This window comes from Charadrius vociferus, unplaced genomic scaffold (assembly GCF_000708025.1).
Source record: "Charadrius vociferus isolate BGI_N301 unplaced genomic scaffold, ASM70802v2 scaffold1040, whole genome shotgun sequence".
Classification (NCBI taxonomy): domain Eukaryota; kingdom Metazoa; phylum Chordata; class Aves; order Charadriiformes; family Charadriidae; genus Charadrius; species Charadrius vociferus.
In genome coordinates, this window is record NW_009646616.1 from 329,659 (window position 1) to 345,042 (window position 15,384).

The following is a 15,384-nucleotide window of genomic DNA, read 5'->3' on the forward strand; positions in this document are numbered from 1 at the left end:
CTACCCACCAGGCTCACCTTTAGAGTTACACTGCAAGTACACCCCATGCTCTTTCACAGAATAACAATACTCGGGAGGCGGGTTTTACCATAATTTTCACCAACAGATCTCGGCGCACTTTGCCGAGACAATTACCACCATTTCAAAAGAAGAAAAAGGAGAAAAGAAAGCAGGATTAAAGTTCAGACACCCATCCAGCAGAAGCACGAATAAAAACCAGGTATCAACAAGTGCAATGTTCCATCATCGGACTGACCCATCCTGCAAGCACACGTGCAAAACCAGAATATCATAGGAGAAAACAAAAAGCTAGAATATGCCCTAAGGAAAAAAGAATCAATAAATATTTTATTAAAAACCAAACAAACAAACCACCAAACAACCCAGGAAACGTTAGAAATTCACAACATCCAAGAAACAGCATCCTTCTGCTACTCCCGAAAGAACCACACAACTTGGCCTTTCATAGCTGATGACTTCTATCCAGATCAGAGTTCAAACCAGCAGCAACAGCTACATTTCAGCACGTACCAGATGCTATAAATCACAGCACTGTGAGGACAAGGGATGGGGGCAAGGAAAATGCAGACACAGTGAACTCCTTAGGCAGAAGGAACTGAATCGAAAAGAATCGGCTTCTCCAGCGGACAGATCAGAAACACTATTTCTTCTGACATGACCCTGCCCATATAATTGTAAATGCAGTTTCGTTGTTTGGACCTCCTGGTATTCAAACCCCACGTGTAATTTAATCTGCCTTAAGCAGAAGCATTTTGTAATGTGATTTAAGGAAAAAGGTTTGATACAAATACTCTTATTTAATTTCAAATTTGTGCTATTGGCAAAGGCCATGCCAGCCTCTTTTTGCCCCATGAATTAGATAGCCAGCGGCTCTTTTTTGTCCATCACTCATGGATTAATGCCATTTCTGCCCCGTCTCCAAGTCCAGTGTCATTAGGAGCTGATGCCGAGTCTGATGCTTTGGTTTCCTCTCCTCATCCTCCTCGCACATTAACCCAGCCAGGAGGAGAACCTCGGCAAAGTACAACGTCCTCCTCTTTGTCCAAGCAGACGTGAAATGTTCAGCAGACATAAACAAATATGCTCGCTTCAGAAAGCCTCTTCCTCGCGATTGCAAGTGCTGCTTATTCACATCCGGAGCGAGCTGGCTATCTACTTCAAAGGCAAACACAACACCACCAACAATGGCCTAATTGCACCAAACACACAGTTCAGCATTGCGAGGCACACAGGGAAGATATTCTCAGGCCATAATGGCTCAAATACTGTTTTCAAATATTGTATTTATCAGAAAGGAGACATTCTGGATCTTGTTTTTATACAGATATAAATTTAGGAGCAAGTGAAGGATCACTGTAGTGTTAGCTGGAGAAACATGGAGAGTGCTGCTTTGTGAAGGAGAGGAAGGGAGGTCTGATGAGAGGGCTCCCAAGTGAAACCTTACTGATCCCATCCTAAAACCTTCTCCTCATGGTCCCCAAAGCCCAGCCCGTGGGGGCCAGAGACCTCTGGTTCCAGCCTTCTTCCACAGCTTCAGCCAGAGGAAGAGGAGACCACCACCAGCGCCGTCTCTGCTGGTCTCCCGCCCGGCACAGGGCACGCAAATCCGTTCAGCTGTTTCCACGTCAGACTCGCAACTGCTGCTCAAACTACAGCGTGTATTTTAAAAAGGCACAGCCCTGACCAACCCCCCCCCTTAACGTCGCACCTCCACCGCGTGCCCGCAGCAGGGACTTTGTTGGTTTGGTGCGCTCAGTTGAAGACACATCTTTGCCGCTGCTAGACCCCAGCGATGCTTTCCTGGGCTGGATTACAGTGCTGTCTTCTGACAGCAGACTCCTTCTGAGGATACTGGCGACGGTGGAAATTAATGCAAATAGACGACAATCATTAGTGGCTGCATGAAATGCATCCATTTATAGGGAACTGCAACTTTTTAAAGAGAAGGTCCGTGCTTCAGCAAAACAGGTCATGTGTCCGTGTGCGATATGAGAAAACTCCTATTGCAATTTGGCCCTGGAGTCCCTTCCATACAGAGAAGGAAAATATCTGATCTAATTTGGGGATAATTACAGGGGCATAAAGTATGTCCAGTTATTCACCATACCCCAAGAATTCAAAGAATTTCTCATCAGCTCTTTCAATAAGACTAAAGTAATCCCAAGCCCCTTTCTAAAGCTCCCGCAGTTCCTTTTCCAAAGCAGTTGCAGGAATATGTAATATCAAGCAGAGAAAGCTAATCAGAACAATTCGAGAACAGAAAAGTTAAAAGAAAAGACCAAGGGAAAAATAAATCAATGCAGACCCGTAGGCTTTTACCAACTGTTCTTTAAGTAAAATTAATTTGTAACGTAATTAAACTTTTCCCTGGAGGGACAGGTATAATTGAATCAGAGGTGCCTGGGTAGAGTTGCAGGGTTTAGCGGATCCTCCCAGACTTTACTGCGCTCCTCTCCCACTGCTGCACTTCACAAAACTCCTCCTCAGTTCATTTCCAAGCACCTTCCATGAAACAACATAATTAGAATTGGCTACTTCTCTCTCGCTTATACATCAGACTAGCCAAGTCCTGCTCCTCTGTAGCACCGTTCACTCATCATGGATTAACTCTAAAGCCATTTTTAAACTCCGTCACTCTTACAGTTAAAGGATTTTCCCAAGTATTTCCAGGAGCTGTTTAAAATCCCCTGGGTTTGTGATATCGTGTTCTGCCCGTATCTAATGGATTTGTGCACAAATCTTGGGCAGAACGGGGCTTTCAAGGAGGACCCCTTGAGGGCTACCCCACAGCTGGGCTCGCTCGCCGGTGTGGTTACGGCGGGGTTGGCCGGGCTGGCTGGGGCTTAGGGCTTGCAGGAGTCAGAGGGACCGAGTCCAGTCTTACCATGATTGCAATAACAAAACAACCGGTTAGTCCGCACAAAGTCCCACATACCTTAAGCCATAAAATATTCCCCGCATTCAATGCTAAACTTCAGATTAGGAGGAAAGATTACACTATAAAAACTATACCGTACCCCAGGAAAGCGTGCAGAAGCCTTTAGGTCATTACCAATGCAAGGACAGGTGCGAATACAATACTATCAGCTCATCTTCCTGAAAATTTGGGAGGGTTTGGACGTAATTTGAGAGGTTGAACTCGTAAGCCTTTTCAGTGGACAATTCTCAGAATCACTTTGTTCTAAAATTATGTTAAAAGAGGTTTCTTCCCACAGTTTCCATTACCCAATGCCGTAAGACAGACCAGAGACAATCCTTCCCAGAAAGAGCCCACAGCACCTCTGATTCTTCTCTTGGAGAAAAATATCTTTGGAAAAAAAATAAAAAAATCGCCAAGAGAAAATTATCTTTCCATGACAACCATTCATTCTGCATCGCTGGCTTTTATTCTCTGCATCATGGTGGCTAATCTTGCACCACTCTGTTAAAAGACGCAATGCTTTACCTATACAAGAACATCCACAAAACCTATGATTCCTTAGATATTCGGGTTTTCTCCGTGACCCACCTGGGTGTTGCCCCTCACCAACTACAGTGTTGTTTCTAGCAGTGTTTGTCTGTAGCCACTAGTATTTCTTTTAGTGAATCTAAGGGATTAATTTGTGAAACACCTCCCCAGGTGTTTCCTTATTGACAAAGGACACTCAAGTCTTACAAGTAAATGGCAGTGCAATGATGCAAAGACATATAAAGGGCAGACAAGACAAAGGAAAGCACCTACAGCTGGGAGGATGCTGAGGATTTAACTCCCAAGAACATACGGTTCTTTGATGTTTTCCTGACTTTTCCATTAAAAATAAATCAATGGCACCACTCGTTCTTAACTAGATGGTACCGTAGCACCAAGAAATTAAAGTATGCTACCCAAGTGTTTCTGAAACAAATTCACAATACTGGGCGTTACGGACGCACGCAGAGCTCCTGAAAGAAAGACCCACCCCAATCCCTGATCCCAGGCACAACGCACAATTGCAACCTTCCCTATTTTTTATCTTCAGCTAATGCAGGTTTGGAGCCTAATTTGTGGTCTCTGTCCCAGATATGTTTCCCACCTGGAGGTGTACCTTTAATTCCAATCAAGAGAAACATCCCCTCCAGCTCTCATATGAACATTAAGTAGAAGTTGCTGGCTCACGGATTTCTTCATGTTCTCTTAGAAAAGTTACTGCACAAGGTGTTCCTGAAACTGAGTTCGTAAATCTGAAGCCTTCTTTTTTGACTTGAAAGACTTAGTGGTTTTTTCTAGACATTTAGTCCTAATTCAAGAGGAAATCCTAAGCCTCAAACTTCTAATTACCCTGCCAATCTAGCTTATTGCTTCCTCTGTTAAATTTAGGAAATGAATAAGCAAGACTGACTTCTCTGTGTAGTCTGTCTCACTTTTCAGTCTAAATCTTGCATAAAAACCCAACAAAACGCCAAACCCAGAGTTGAAAGAATTTTCTATCCTTCTTATGCATCTCTCATTATAGCTCCAGTTACCTGGTCGTATTAAATATTTCAGCAAACATTAATAGGGAGTTTTTTGAAGTTGGAGCGCCTAGTATTCTTGACCTTTTAAGTCTATAGAAAAACACTTCAAAAGTTTGCTTCCTTATAATAAGGTAAGACCTGAGGATCTGGGGCTAGAAATATTTAAGTATCTAATTTATATAGAAATCAAGGAAAATTAGGCAGATAAGTATCTTTAATGGTCTAAGCCAAAATTATTAAGTTAGACTGTTTGAAATATTTGGGGTTTTTTTCCTCGTCTTCTGTTCACTTGCTTCAGAAGTTTTACTTCACAAATTCTGAACTAGCCACACCTGAGTATCAAGTGCTGACCATTTTGTAGAGTCAGAAGTGGCCAATGCAATGGCTCAGTCTTCCAGAAACAAACCCCCCATCCTGTCCCTTCAGAAGGAAAAATTGCAGTGTCCCCATATTCTCACCTTACCAATTTCTACAAGTTTTCCAGCCTGCAACCTGCATTAAAACAAAGAAAAAAGCTCTGTCCTTCACCTTCCACATTTCTGTTTACAACAGGCTTGGCGAGCGAGTCTGCGACCTCAGTGTAACACTGTGATGTGTAAAGGCTCCGACTGAAGAAAGCTGCCTCCATTTATTATTCATCATAGGACACAACAATATGCAATTTAAAAAAAAAAAAAAGAAGCATACTTCAAAAGCACTTATAGACTATCTGAAGCCTAAACTGATAGGCGGCCACAGGAACCAAGCTAAAATAAAAGCTTTTGCACAAATATAGTATAATCTTCTGTATGGTATTATTTCCATCCCTATATTTTCACAGAAGCACATCATGACATCAATCCCACCTAATCACATACCGTTAGTAAGGAAGGCACGATTATCCAAAAAGACCTTCTGTAAAGTTGCAAGCTTTTAATGAATGACAATAATTGCTACAATTGTAGTGAATTAGTGTATGGGATGAGCACAGATAGACATTTTTATCTCCCAGGTAGCACCGGCCATTGCCTGTGCTGCCATCCCAGGGACACCAGAGCTGGCACAGCTTTAAGTATGTCCACACAGAATCACCCACGGATGCACATCAGGTGCAAAGCCGCATGAATTCTGCACTTCTCTGTGCGGACACTGATAAGACAGAGACCTGCCTTTACTGAAGTACGGAGCCATTCCCCCTCCTTTCATAAAGCCTGCTGCAGAACAAACCCTCCTGCCATGTTACAAGATTTAAATGTGGCTGAATCTGAAGTTTCAGCTAACATTTAGGATAACATTCCCATCTCAAATCAATATCACGCCTGGTGGTTTTTTTTCTGATTTGTGTGACTCAATTACTCTTGAGTTACTAGAACCACTCATTAATGCACTTCTGACCCTCCTCTGAAGGAGGCATAGGAAGCCAAAAACCAGACCTCATGGGGATGTGATAGCAGTGCTCAGGATGATCAAAAATGCAAGACCTGCTCAGAGGAAAGGTGGAGTCTCCAGTACTCACACAGCGCGGTGGTGAGCTTCTCCGGCTGGTCATAGTGCACCATCGCGACGCAGAGCGTGTTGAGGGCCACCACGCAGAGGACGATCCAGTAGAAGCTCTGAGCTTTCACCATGCGCCGAATGAAGAACCGGAACATTTTCTCTTTCCTCCTGAAGTAGGATGAGCTCTCGTTCTTCCCACTCTTCAAACTGGCACGGGCAAAAGGAGACCCTGGGACAGAAAGAAGAGTCACCACACCACATCCCAGCAGGCGAAAGGCTGGAGGACATTCCTGGGCACACAGACCCTCTGCCAAGCACCAGAAACACGGCTGAGCAGAAAGCTGGGCACACTGACCATGGGTTGAGCAAGGGCATCTCGCTTGCAATGACATCGTGAGGGATGAAGGCTGGGATTTTAAAACTTCAGGAATGAATGGCCCGCTCCACCATCTAAAGAAACTGGGCTTCCAACCCTTTGAAGCAATCTCGATTGTCCCAGTTTAACTCATAACTTTGGGGTTCCCGGTTGACTGGAGGGACAGCAAGTACCAGGCACAGTGGTATTTCTGCCCGTGGTGTGGAGCGCATCCTCTTGGAGCTGGGTAGCTGGCAACAGGCAAGCCGGTCCCTATTTCCCCTGCTCCAAGGACCCAGCCCTTACAAGCCCTCCTTATTTTACTCTCTGACTTCATGTATTTCTACAGCAGAGGGCTCAATCTGCCTCCACGCATCATATTTTGGGCGCAGCTACTCCATTTGTATCAATTCTGCCTATATCAGCTGCATTTCCACTCTGGTCTGAAACCCTGGAAAAGAGTCAAATGTTTTAACAATAGGAAGCTGACGGAAGAAATTATTTCTGATGTAAGCTCTCCCCCTGTGGTAGCAGGCACTGTTCAAACAGATGAAAAGGCCAACTCCGGCCAGTGCTGAGGCAGGAGAAATCAGCACACGTTAGTAATAAACACACGCATCCGTCGCTGTTGCAAGCAGGGCAAATCGTGATTGCCGCAGGCTGTCCGCTACCTGTTTCACGCTGTGCTGGCACCCCTCGGAAATGGCTAGGGAACCTTATTTCAGGATGGTTTGTGGCAAGGGAATGTGTTATTGCCCTTCCCCGTGGTGGGACGGAGCCTCCCAGCGGGGAGGGCTGAGCAGGACACACACCGTCCTCTCTTGGACCAAGCACCGTGAGAGCAGGTGACTTGCACGGGTGGTCGTTGGAAGTGGCTGAGTTACATGAACAAAGTGTTCTGGCTGCGGCAGCCAAATTTTGGAGGGCGCTCGCTTACATTTCAACACTTGGAAGGGGTGGGAATCTCACCCGGTTTCATCCTCCAATAAAATCAAACGCAGCACCCCACAGAAAGGATGAAGCAGCCAGATGTGACAGCAGTGGGTTCTCCATGCCTCGCAGCTACACAAGAGCGTGCTGCGCCGTCTCCCCCATAGAAAGGCAAACTCGCTGCTTCGTTTCACGTTTCTGGCCATCCACCAACACGCCAAATGCAGAGCTGGCCCCGGCCAGGCTTTGGAAAAACTCCTTGTGGAAAAACTCAGCCTGTGGATTCTGTTAGTTTGATAATCATCCCTTTGGCAGTTTAAAAAAAAAAAAAAAAAAAATCATAGTGGTCATCTACTGCTTCAAGATGACAAAATGAACTACAGGTTAAGATATAGGCTGCACCGTGTCGTAATACTGTTTAGCAGATTACGACCTCGCAGACATTCAAGCCAGTCTACACTCTCAGATTTGCATGGGAATAGTCTGCTGCCCTTTTGTCCCCTCTCTACTGATCTTTCAGAAAGGAAAAGCAGCGGTACTTAAACTGATCTAAATGTAGAAAATATCCACTTCTCCAGACTTCTCTGTCTGGCAATCAAGACAGCGTCCTGTGTCTGGTACAGCGTGGAGGGTGGGAAACCAGAAGGAGCCAGCATCTTATCATGCTGCACGCTTATTAGTGCAGAAAGAAAGGCTGAGAGGTAGGAGAAAAGTAAAGAAAAAAAGTTAAGAACAACTCCAGAGAACACACTGGGAAGCGTTTACCACTATAGAGCTTTATAATGCAATTACAAGGCTCGTTGAGGTACTTGTGTTTGAATTAAAGTGCAACACATTCAGTCAACGGCCAGCGAGAGACCCGTCAGTCTCCACCACTCTGGTCTGCATCTTCACGTTGCACTCAGTAATTATATTGTTAGTTCTTCCACAGTGCTTATGCTCCCATCAGCACAGACATCATAGGAAACCATCCAAAAAAACCTTTTCTGAAAAACATATTCTTTATGCATAATTGCCCATATGATCTGATTGTTTACGTTATGCAGAGTTTCAGCCTTTTCAGGAGCCTGCAGAAGTATCTGCGTTATCCATTCCTTCCTTTCTGCCTTGTTCCATGAAGCAAAATCAAAAACACTTTTCCCAAGTGGGTGAACCACTCGCAGAAGGTGGAAAGCACTGCTGTTATTTTCCCTGCCATATGCTCCCGAGACAGTTCCCAGCTCTGCATCAGATTATCCATGAGTCCAGATGCTCCGTCATCCGTTGCCACCTGAAATGCTGAATTCAAAGATCTGTTTGCGTGGTATGGCTGCCCAGAGCCTGGAGGGACTTGGATGTGAACGCAAAGACCTCATAATTATAGCAGCCATGAACAAATGTTCCAAAAATGACCGTTCCTCGTTCTCCATGCAGGAATCCGAGCTGCCAAGAATAAAACCAAACAAAAATGCGCACGGTTGCTGCATTTTTGCCCTCTTTCAGCAACAAAGCTCTCCCAGAAGTGTCAGCAGTTCAGCCCCAAAACCTGCAGCCTGCTCAGCCTGGGGGACGGCGGCGGTTCAACAGTGGGCGATGGTGTCAGTAACGTGCCAAGAAACATTCATTTCCCTCAACCAGGTCTTCATTTAAAGGGAATCAAAAGAACTCGGCAGCAGCTGTAATCTCTTAAAACGTTAATGCCAAATTTCCAAAGAGCATTTGAGGCACTCATGCTTGCAAGCGTACACGGCCCCGTACTCTCAAATGCGCTGTTTGTGCTGCTACTCTCCTGCCTCCAGGATTTGCTGCTTTGTGGTAACCGGGGTGCCAAGACGTTTCTTTGGAAGATAATGAGAACATCTGCTGCTTCAGCAGCAAAACGAAATACAGACTCAAACAACAGGGACAGGAATGAGCTAACTCCTAAGCAGCCGGGAAGATGTCTTCCCCAGGCAGCACGTAAAAGCCCATGACTGCAAGGGCTCTCCGCTGGTGTCCATAGAGCTCCCCTTAGCCGGGATGGGGATGCCGTGTGCCCAGAGCCCACCTCCCCCTGCAAACCCCGGGACCTGCCTCCTGCCTCCCCACCGGGCGGCCGCTTGGGAGAGAACGCGCTCTCCGCTAACGGCCGAACACGCAGCGCCTCCGGGGCCTCACAGCGGCTCATTCTCCAGAGCTGAAGGCACCAAACGCGCTGCGCTGCGAAGGATGCTGCGCTCCGCAGTGGAGGCGTGGGGGCCCCTGCATGCACACGGCTGCGTGTCTCCATGTCTGGCTTTAAAAAGGTGGAGAACTGCTGTAAGACCTTCTTCTAAGGCAAGAACGAGAGAATCGGAGCCGCTGCCCAGCACTTCCCGCTGACCATTCACCGGGCAAAGGCCGCAAATCTCTACGCTGTGGCAGGTGTGACTAAGTGTCCACTTCCTCTCCTCCCCGCAACAGATGAGGCTTAGCAGCGTCATTTGGCATTACTTGGGCTTCATTAGCATCAATGAGCATGTTCCAAGCAGGATCACAGTATGGCCACCACAGCGGGGGTTCTCCAAGCGCGTGGGGGTGCTGTCGGGGGGTGCAGCATGCAACGGCTGTGCCGGGCAGCGCGGGTGAAGCGGCAGGGGAAGCCACGGAGCCGTTTGCTTTGGTAAATTGAGCGCTGCTGCGGGAGCCGTGATAATTCTCCTTCTCGAACCCACAGCTCCTGGAGCAAAGGAGCCGCTCGGAGGAAACACAACACGGACGCGTTTAGGTGGAGAGCTAAACCTCGGGGAATGCGAAGCCAGTACTCACCAACGGAGCAAATGTCTGTGAAATGGTCCTCACCTTCTTCAGCATGAATCAAGTCGTTTTTGCTCTTCTTTATTGCAGCTCTTTTCAACACTGTATGCAAATTAAAGAGAAAACGCCCCGTGAGCATTCAAGAGTGGATTCCCTCTCCCCCTCCCTTCGCTCTCCAGGGCCAGCATTCACCTCCCGACGCCAGCTTAAAGCCCTCGCACAAGGGTAAGCTGGAGCAAACCAGACCACCTACAACCTCACAGGGCCTCCGCGTGCTTTGATGCCGGGGCCGTTTACCTATTTATCCTTCTAAGACCGTGAAGGTTTGCCAGGCACGGGGCTGCACGCTTACCCTTCACCGCAGAGGCGGGAGGGTGGGGAGTCACTGGGGACCTTTTGGCACAGCAGAAAGGCCGGGCAGGGTCACTGAGTCTTTCTGAGCCCCAAGCGGGTTATGAGATGAGTGCTTCTATCCATTAAAAACGTTAATGCTGTTTACAGCGCGCACCATTAAGGAGTTAGCATTGACGGCGCTCGGATACAGAGCAACGCCTTAAGGAGCAGAAACGCTACGTCGAAGGCAATGGCCGCAAATCAGCGAAGGCGCTCTTAACAGCACCCGCTGTGCAATTCCTTCCCTCTGGGGATGTCATAGCTCTTTGAAAACACACTTTGTCCGACGGCATCCTTGCAGGGAGGGGGCAAACATCGCTACACCCTTCTACTCGCCGGGGAAAGAGAACTGCCGCCTAAGGCTCGGAGCGGTCTGCGCTGCTGACCCAGTGAGCGAGGGGTAAGGCAGGAACAGCGCGGACCCTGGTCCCATGACCACCTACCTGCAAAACCTCGAGAACTGGCAGAAAAAAATACGTTGATACAGTTTTGTAACAGCTTCAAGACACACAGTCAGCTAAGCACCATTTTCTATCAGCAGTAAGACACCCCACGGTGTGGTGATACATACTGTTCAGTAGGCACACACAGCAAACCCACTCACTCTGCCGCGGCCGCCCGGGGGGAGGGTGGGACGAGGGGATCCCCTCACGCTACGCCGATTTCCCTGCCTTGACAGAGAGACGGATGCGCTTCTTCCTCCGCAGCTAAGGCAAGCGGTAGTGCTTTTGTCACTCCAAGGAAAGGCCCAGAACATCACCCAGGTTGGGAGAGGCTCGAAGAGGAGAGGGTGCTCTGAACCTGTGATCTGAAACCAATTTTATTTTTTTTTTTGGGGGGGGGTGTGCAAATAACTGCTTTTGCTCTTTTCCTCCCCACCCAGCAGTAGGCTGAATCCTCAGTCACAGCAATACCAGCTTTTGGGTCCTTCAGGCTGCATCTGTCCCAGCACACTCCAGCATGTCCAGGGCCATTCCCAACACTGGAACATAACCAGTGCTGGGAGGAAAGTTTTACACCGCTCCCTGGCATGAATTGAGCACCTGCTTTTTTATCTTCACCCCCAAATAACTCCTGCGTGCGTTTAGCAATCAGGTCGTGCCGGCTCTACAGGCACCTGGGATGCAACGTCCCTCTGTTTTGGAGACTAAGATAATTTACCAGCGTAGATGTGGGCTGCTCCATCCCAGTTGGCTTCAAGGCTGGGAACACTGCCGGGCTCTTTTAGCTTACTGGTACAGAGGGAGCCGTAGTACACCTGGGTCTTTACTCCATGGCCTGTACCCACCTCTACTTTGCTTACACCACTCGGCTTTTCAGGCTGCTCTTCCAGACACTCATTTCAGCTCCAGACCGACAGCCCTGGCTGCACCCACGTGCCGGACAGACTTCCCCAGCGCACACATCCCCACACACACGCACAGAGATCGACCAAGCGCACCTCAACCCTGACCTTCTGCAGCCCCAGCTCTTCCAGCCCCGCGTCCTCCCCGAGCGCAGGTCACCGGGCTGGCCCAGGTGGCCCAAGGAGCCAGCCGGCTCGGAATGAGGTGCCAAAACCAGCCGGGGAAAGACGGCCGGTGACCTGGGCCCGGGGGGCCGCGGGGGAGAAGCACTGCCCCGCTGTGCCGCCTAAGCCCCTGGTGATTTGCAATCCACTCACTGTTGTAGCTGCTGCCGCTGCTGGGCTCTGCCGGGACTAGTCTCTGCCGGTGCCGTGCCTTGTTGAATCGGCCCTTCCGAGGCGGCCCTCCCTGACAGTGAATGGGAGGAGAAAAAAAAAGAGGAAGGAAAGGGAGGGGAGGGGAAAGGACGAGACATGGGAGGACGAAAGATGGTCAGAAAAGGGAGAGGGAAGAATCTTTTAACTGAACTTTGACTGGCTGTCGCATCCTAAGAGCTCATGGGTCTGGAGGCACGGGGAGAGCGGTCCCCGCAGCCTCGCTGCGTCTGAAGCTCGGTACCTCCAGCCGTCCTGCAGCGCTAGGGTCACACGTCGGAAGATAGGATCACCACACCCTGTTATGTCTTACTGCTTACAAGTAACAGGGGTCTTAGTCTCTTTGTCAAATCCGTTTGGAAACCTCGGTTTAGAGCCCTGCCTTCTCTCGGTCAATCCATTTCTCTCCTGGCATCCGCTCTGCAGCCTACCCCCGCCACGACCTGCACGTAGACACAGCCAGCCATGCTCGGCAGAGGCTGGCGAGCGTCCCCGTCACGCTGCGGTCCCACAGGCAGCGTCGGGACCGACCGACCCCAAGGGCAGATCCCCATCCCAGAGCGGTGTGTCACATAACTGCTCATCATCCACCGGCAACCTCAGAAAGACCCGGTATGGGAAAAGGGACTCTTTAGCCCGACTTCTGCCAAGTGCATGCAGAGCGTGTTCCTCACACCCTCCTGGTTACAACGGAAAGCCATGTCAGCGTACAGCAGGTGAACCTCTCATGTATCACAGGAGGAAAACCGCACAGCAAAATGACCTACCGTCCAGAGGAGACTTCTCTTCTGCATTCTTGTCTTCCTCTGCCAGCATGACCTCCTCTGTAAAAAGGAAAACCAGCAAGGTTCAGCCTCAGATTTATCACATCCCCGGCTCTAAAACCAGCTGAGCTGCATGCAGCTGGCATCTGTCCCAGCTGCCACCGACCTTACCCCGTCGTATCACCCGGTTACACCAATCTGGAGGAAGGGATGGCCGAGAACTGTGTTTCTTACCCTGTGCCCCTCTCGCACAGGACAAGGAGGCCAGACAAGCCACTAGAAGACTGCAGCACTTCCTCCATGATTTCTCTCTTCAGAATGAACCACCCACTCCAGTTTCTTTACCCAGCTATCTGGACAGCAAGAACCTTCAGACCCAAGCAAGAGCACAGGGCTCCACAAGCCAGAGGATGGTCCCTCATGTCCAGCCATGCTGGAGACGCTGAGGAGTGAACAATGCTCTACACCCATCACTGCTCTTCTGTCCCCATCCATAAGACCAGGATTCCAGCCCAGGGGAAACGAATCTGTCTCATGGTGCAGGGCAAGACACGCAGGGCTGGCCGCTGCATGTCAAGCTGTGCTACATCACAGGGGACAGAATGTCACCAAAAAGCCACTGGATCAAATCTTTATCCAAATAAAATCCACAGCAAAGTAGCCATGGGGGACTTCTGGCTAGCACTGTGCAGGTGGTGCAACACATGTAGACCTCACAGCATCCCAGACTGGTGAGGGCTGGAAGGGCCCTCTGGAGCTCCCCCATCCCACCCCCCGCCAGAGCAGGGGCACCTCCAGCAGTGGCACAGGACGGCGTCCAGGCGGGTTTGGGATGGCTCCAGAGGGGGAGACTCCCCCACCTCTCTGGGCAGCCTGTGCCACTGCTCTGCTGCCCTCACAGCAGAGAAGGCCCTCCTCAGGTGGAGATGGAACTGCCCATGGTCACGTTTGTGCCCGTTCCCTCTTGTCCTGTCACTGGGCACCACTGGAAACAGACTGTTCCCATCCCCTCCACCGTTGCTTTTCCATTGCTGTATAACTCATCTCCAAAATACAAGTTTATACTTTCCTACAGAAAAAGAATACAAAATACACTGAGAAACCCACCCCCAAAACTGACTCATTTTTATTTGCATGAAAGGCAACCAAATTTCCTGAGGTTTCATAATGCAAATGTCATCACCCGAGTCAATTTGCGGTACACACCACACTGCGCCAATACTTGAAGCCGTACAGTTCATACCATCTGAAGCACAGCTTGTAGCTCGCTGTTGTAAAATTATGTAAGGATTGTCTTCTAAAGGACAATCTAAAGCAAACAAAATATCGAGCTGGCAGCTGGTAAACTGCAAACTTCCTTGTGTTATTGTAAATGACAAATTCCTTCCCATGTTTGGCATAGATGTAATTTGGGATCTTACTAAATCATCTGACACTGCGTTCCCACAAAAATTTTGCTTTAAAGTCCGTTTAAGCCAGCCTAGATGGAAGGCTAACTTAAAAAAAAAAGAAAAAAATACAAACAAACCACAGGCCAAACATCAAAGCGTGTAGCTGAAAGCTGTCTGCGAGAATACTAGAGGGATCAGCGCTACCCCACAAGCCTTATATAAGCTCTTTATTAATCATCTGGGAGACCGACTGATACATTAATAAGACAACAAACTGAGAAGGCTGAAAAACAATATTCAGGACTGAGGAAGACTGGAAACCCAAGGAAAGGAGAACAAAATAAGGAAATGCAAACTGGTGCATCAGAGACGTGGAAGAGGGTAAGGAAAGTAACGGCGCTCAGAGAGGGTTGAAACATGTCAGGTGAGCTAACAACTTTAAAAAGCGTGAAATCCTTCCAAAAACCCACAAGCCAATACAGCTCAGCTGTTCTCCAAAGCTCCTTAAAATGGGTCAGAAAACTGAAATGGGCTTCTTCGATAGTTAAGAGAGATGTCTCTGAAATAGGCACCTTGGAAATCAAAAGGTTCTTCCAAAATCTTGTCTTGCGAAAAGCAGTAATGGTGCTTTGGGGCTAAAAATATGGATGAAGTTAAATAACAATTAATAATGAATGTGACTGGCCTAAAACATGTAGAAAGGATGGTGGAGATACGGAGACATCTTCCCAAAGGCAGCCGGACAAAGGGCCTGCAAATGCAAAACACAAAGCAAACCTGTGCTGGCGGCAGCACGAGCTCAAGATGTTAATATAGCAGGCATTTTCCTATAGATTTTTTTTTTTTAAGCCGACATTGTTCCTGAAGTACAATTTGAAAAGCTTTCTGTCATATCTGACCGTGATATACTCCCATCGCTGCGCAGGACTCTGCATAAAAACGAGTCTAGCTCCCAGTACCCACAGCGTCGGCAGTGCCGCGCTGAGGTGCCTCCACCGTTTGGGATCCGGGGATTAGTTCAGCCATCAGTACTTTGGGGTTCTCCATTTTGTGCTCCTCCACACAACGCAGACGTGGGGTTCTCCTGTGCTACATGCCAGCAAACTG

At 48.5% G+C, this 15,384-nt stretch overlaps 1 protein-coding gene across 1 annotated transcript in view; it reads right to left on the bottom strand.

Annotated features, from left to right (window-relative positions):
• CACNA1B (calcium channel, voltage-dependent, N type, alpha 1B subunit) overlaps positions 1–15,384 on the bottom strand; it is a 424,961-nt gene that overhangs the window by 247,345 nt on the left and 162,232 nt on the right. The window contains 5 exon segments of the mRNA XM_009888006.1: positions 5,990–6,199; positions 10,055–10,111; positions 12,066–12,087; positions 12,089–12,156; positions 12,890–12,946. Coding sequence (XP_009886308.1) covers positions 5,990–6,199; positions 10,055–10,111; positions 12,066–12,087; positions 12,089–12,156; positions 12,890–12,946 — 414 coding nt within the window.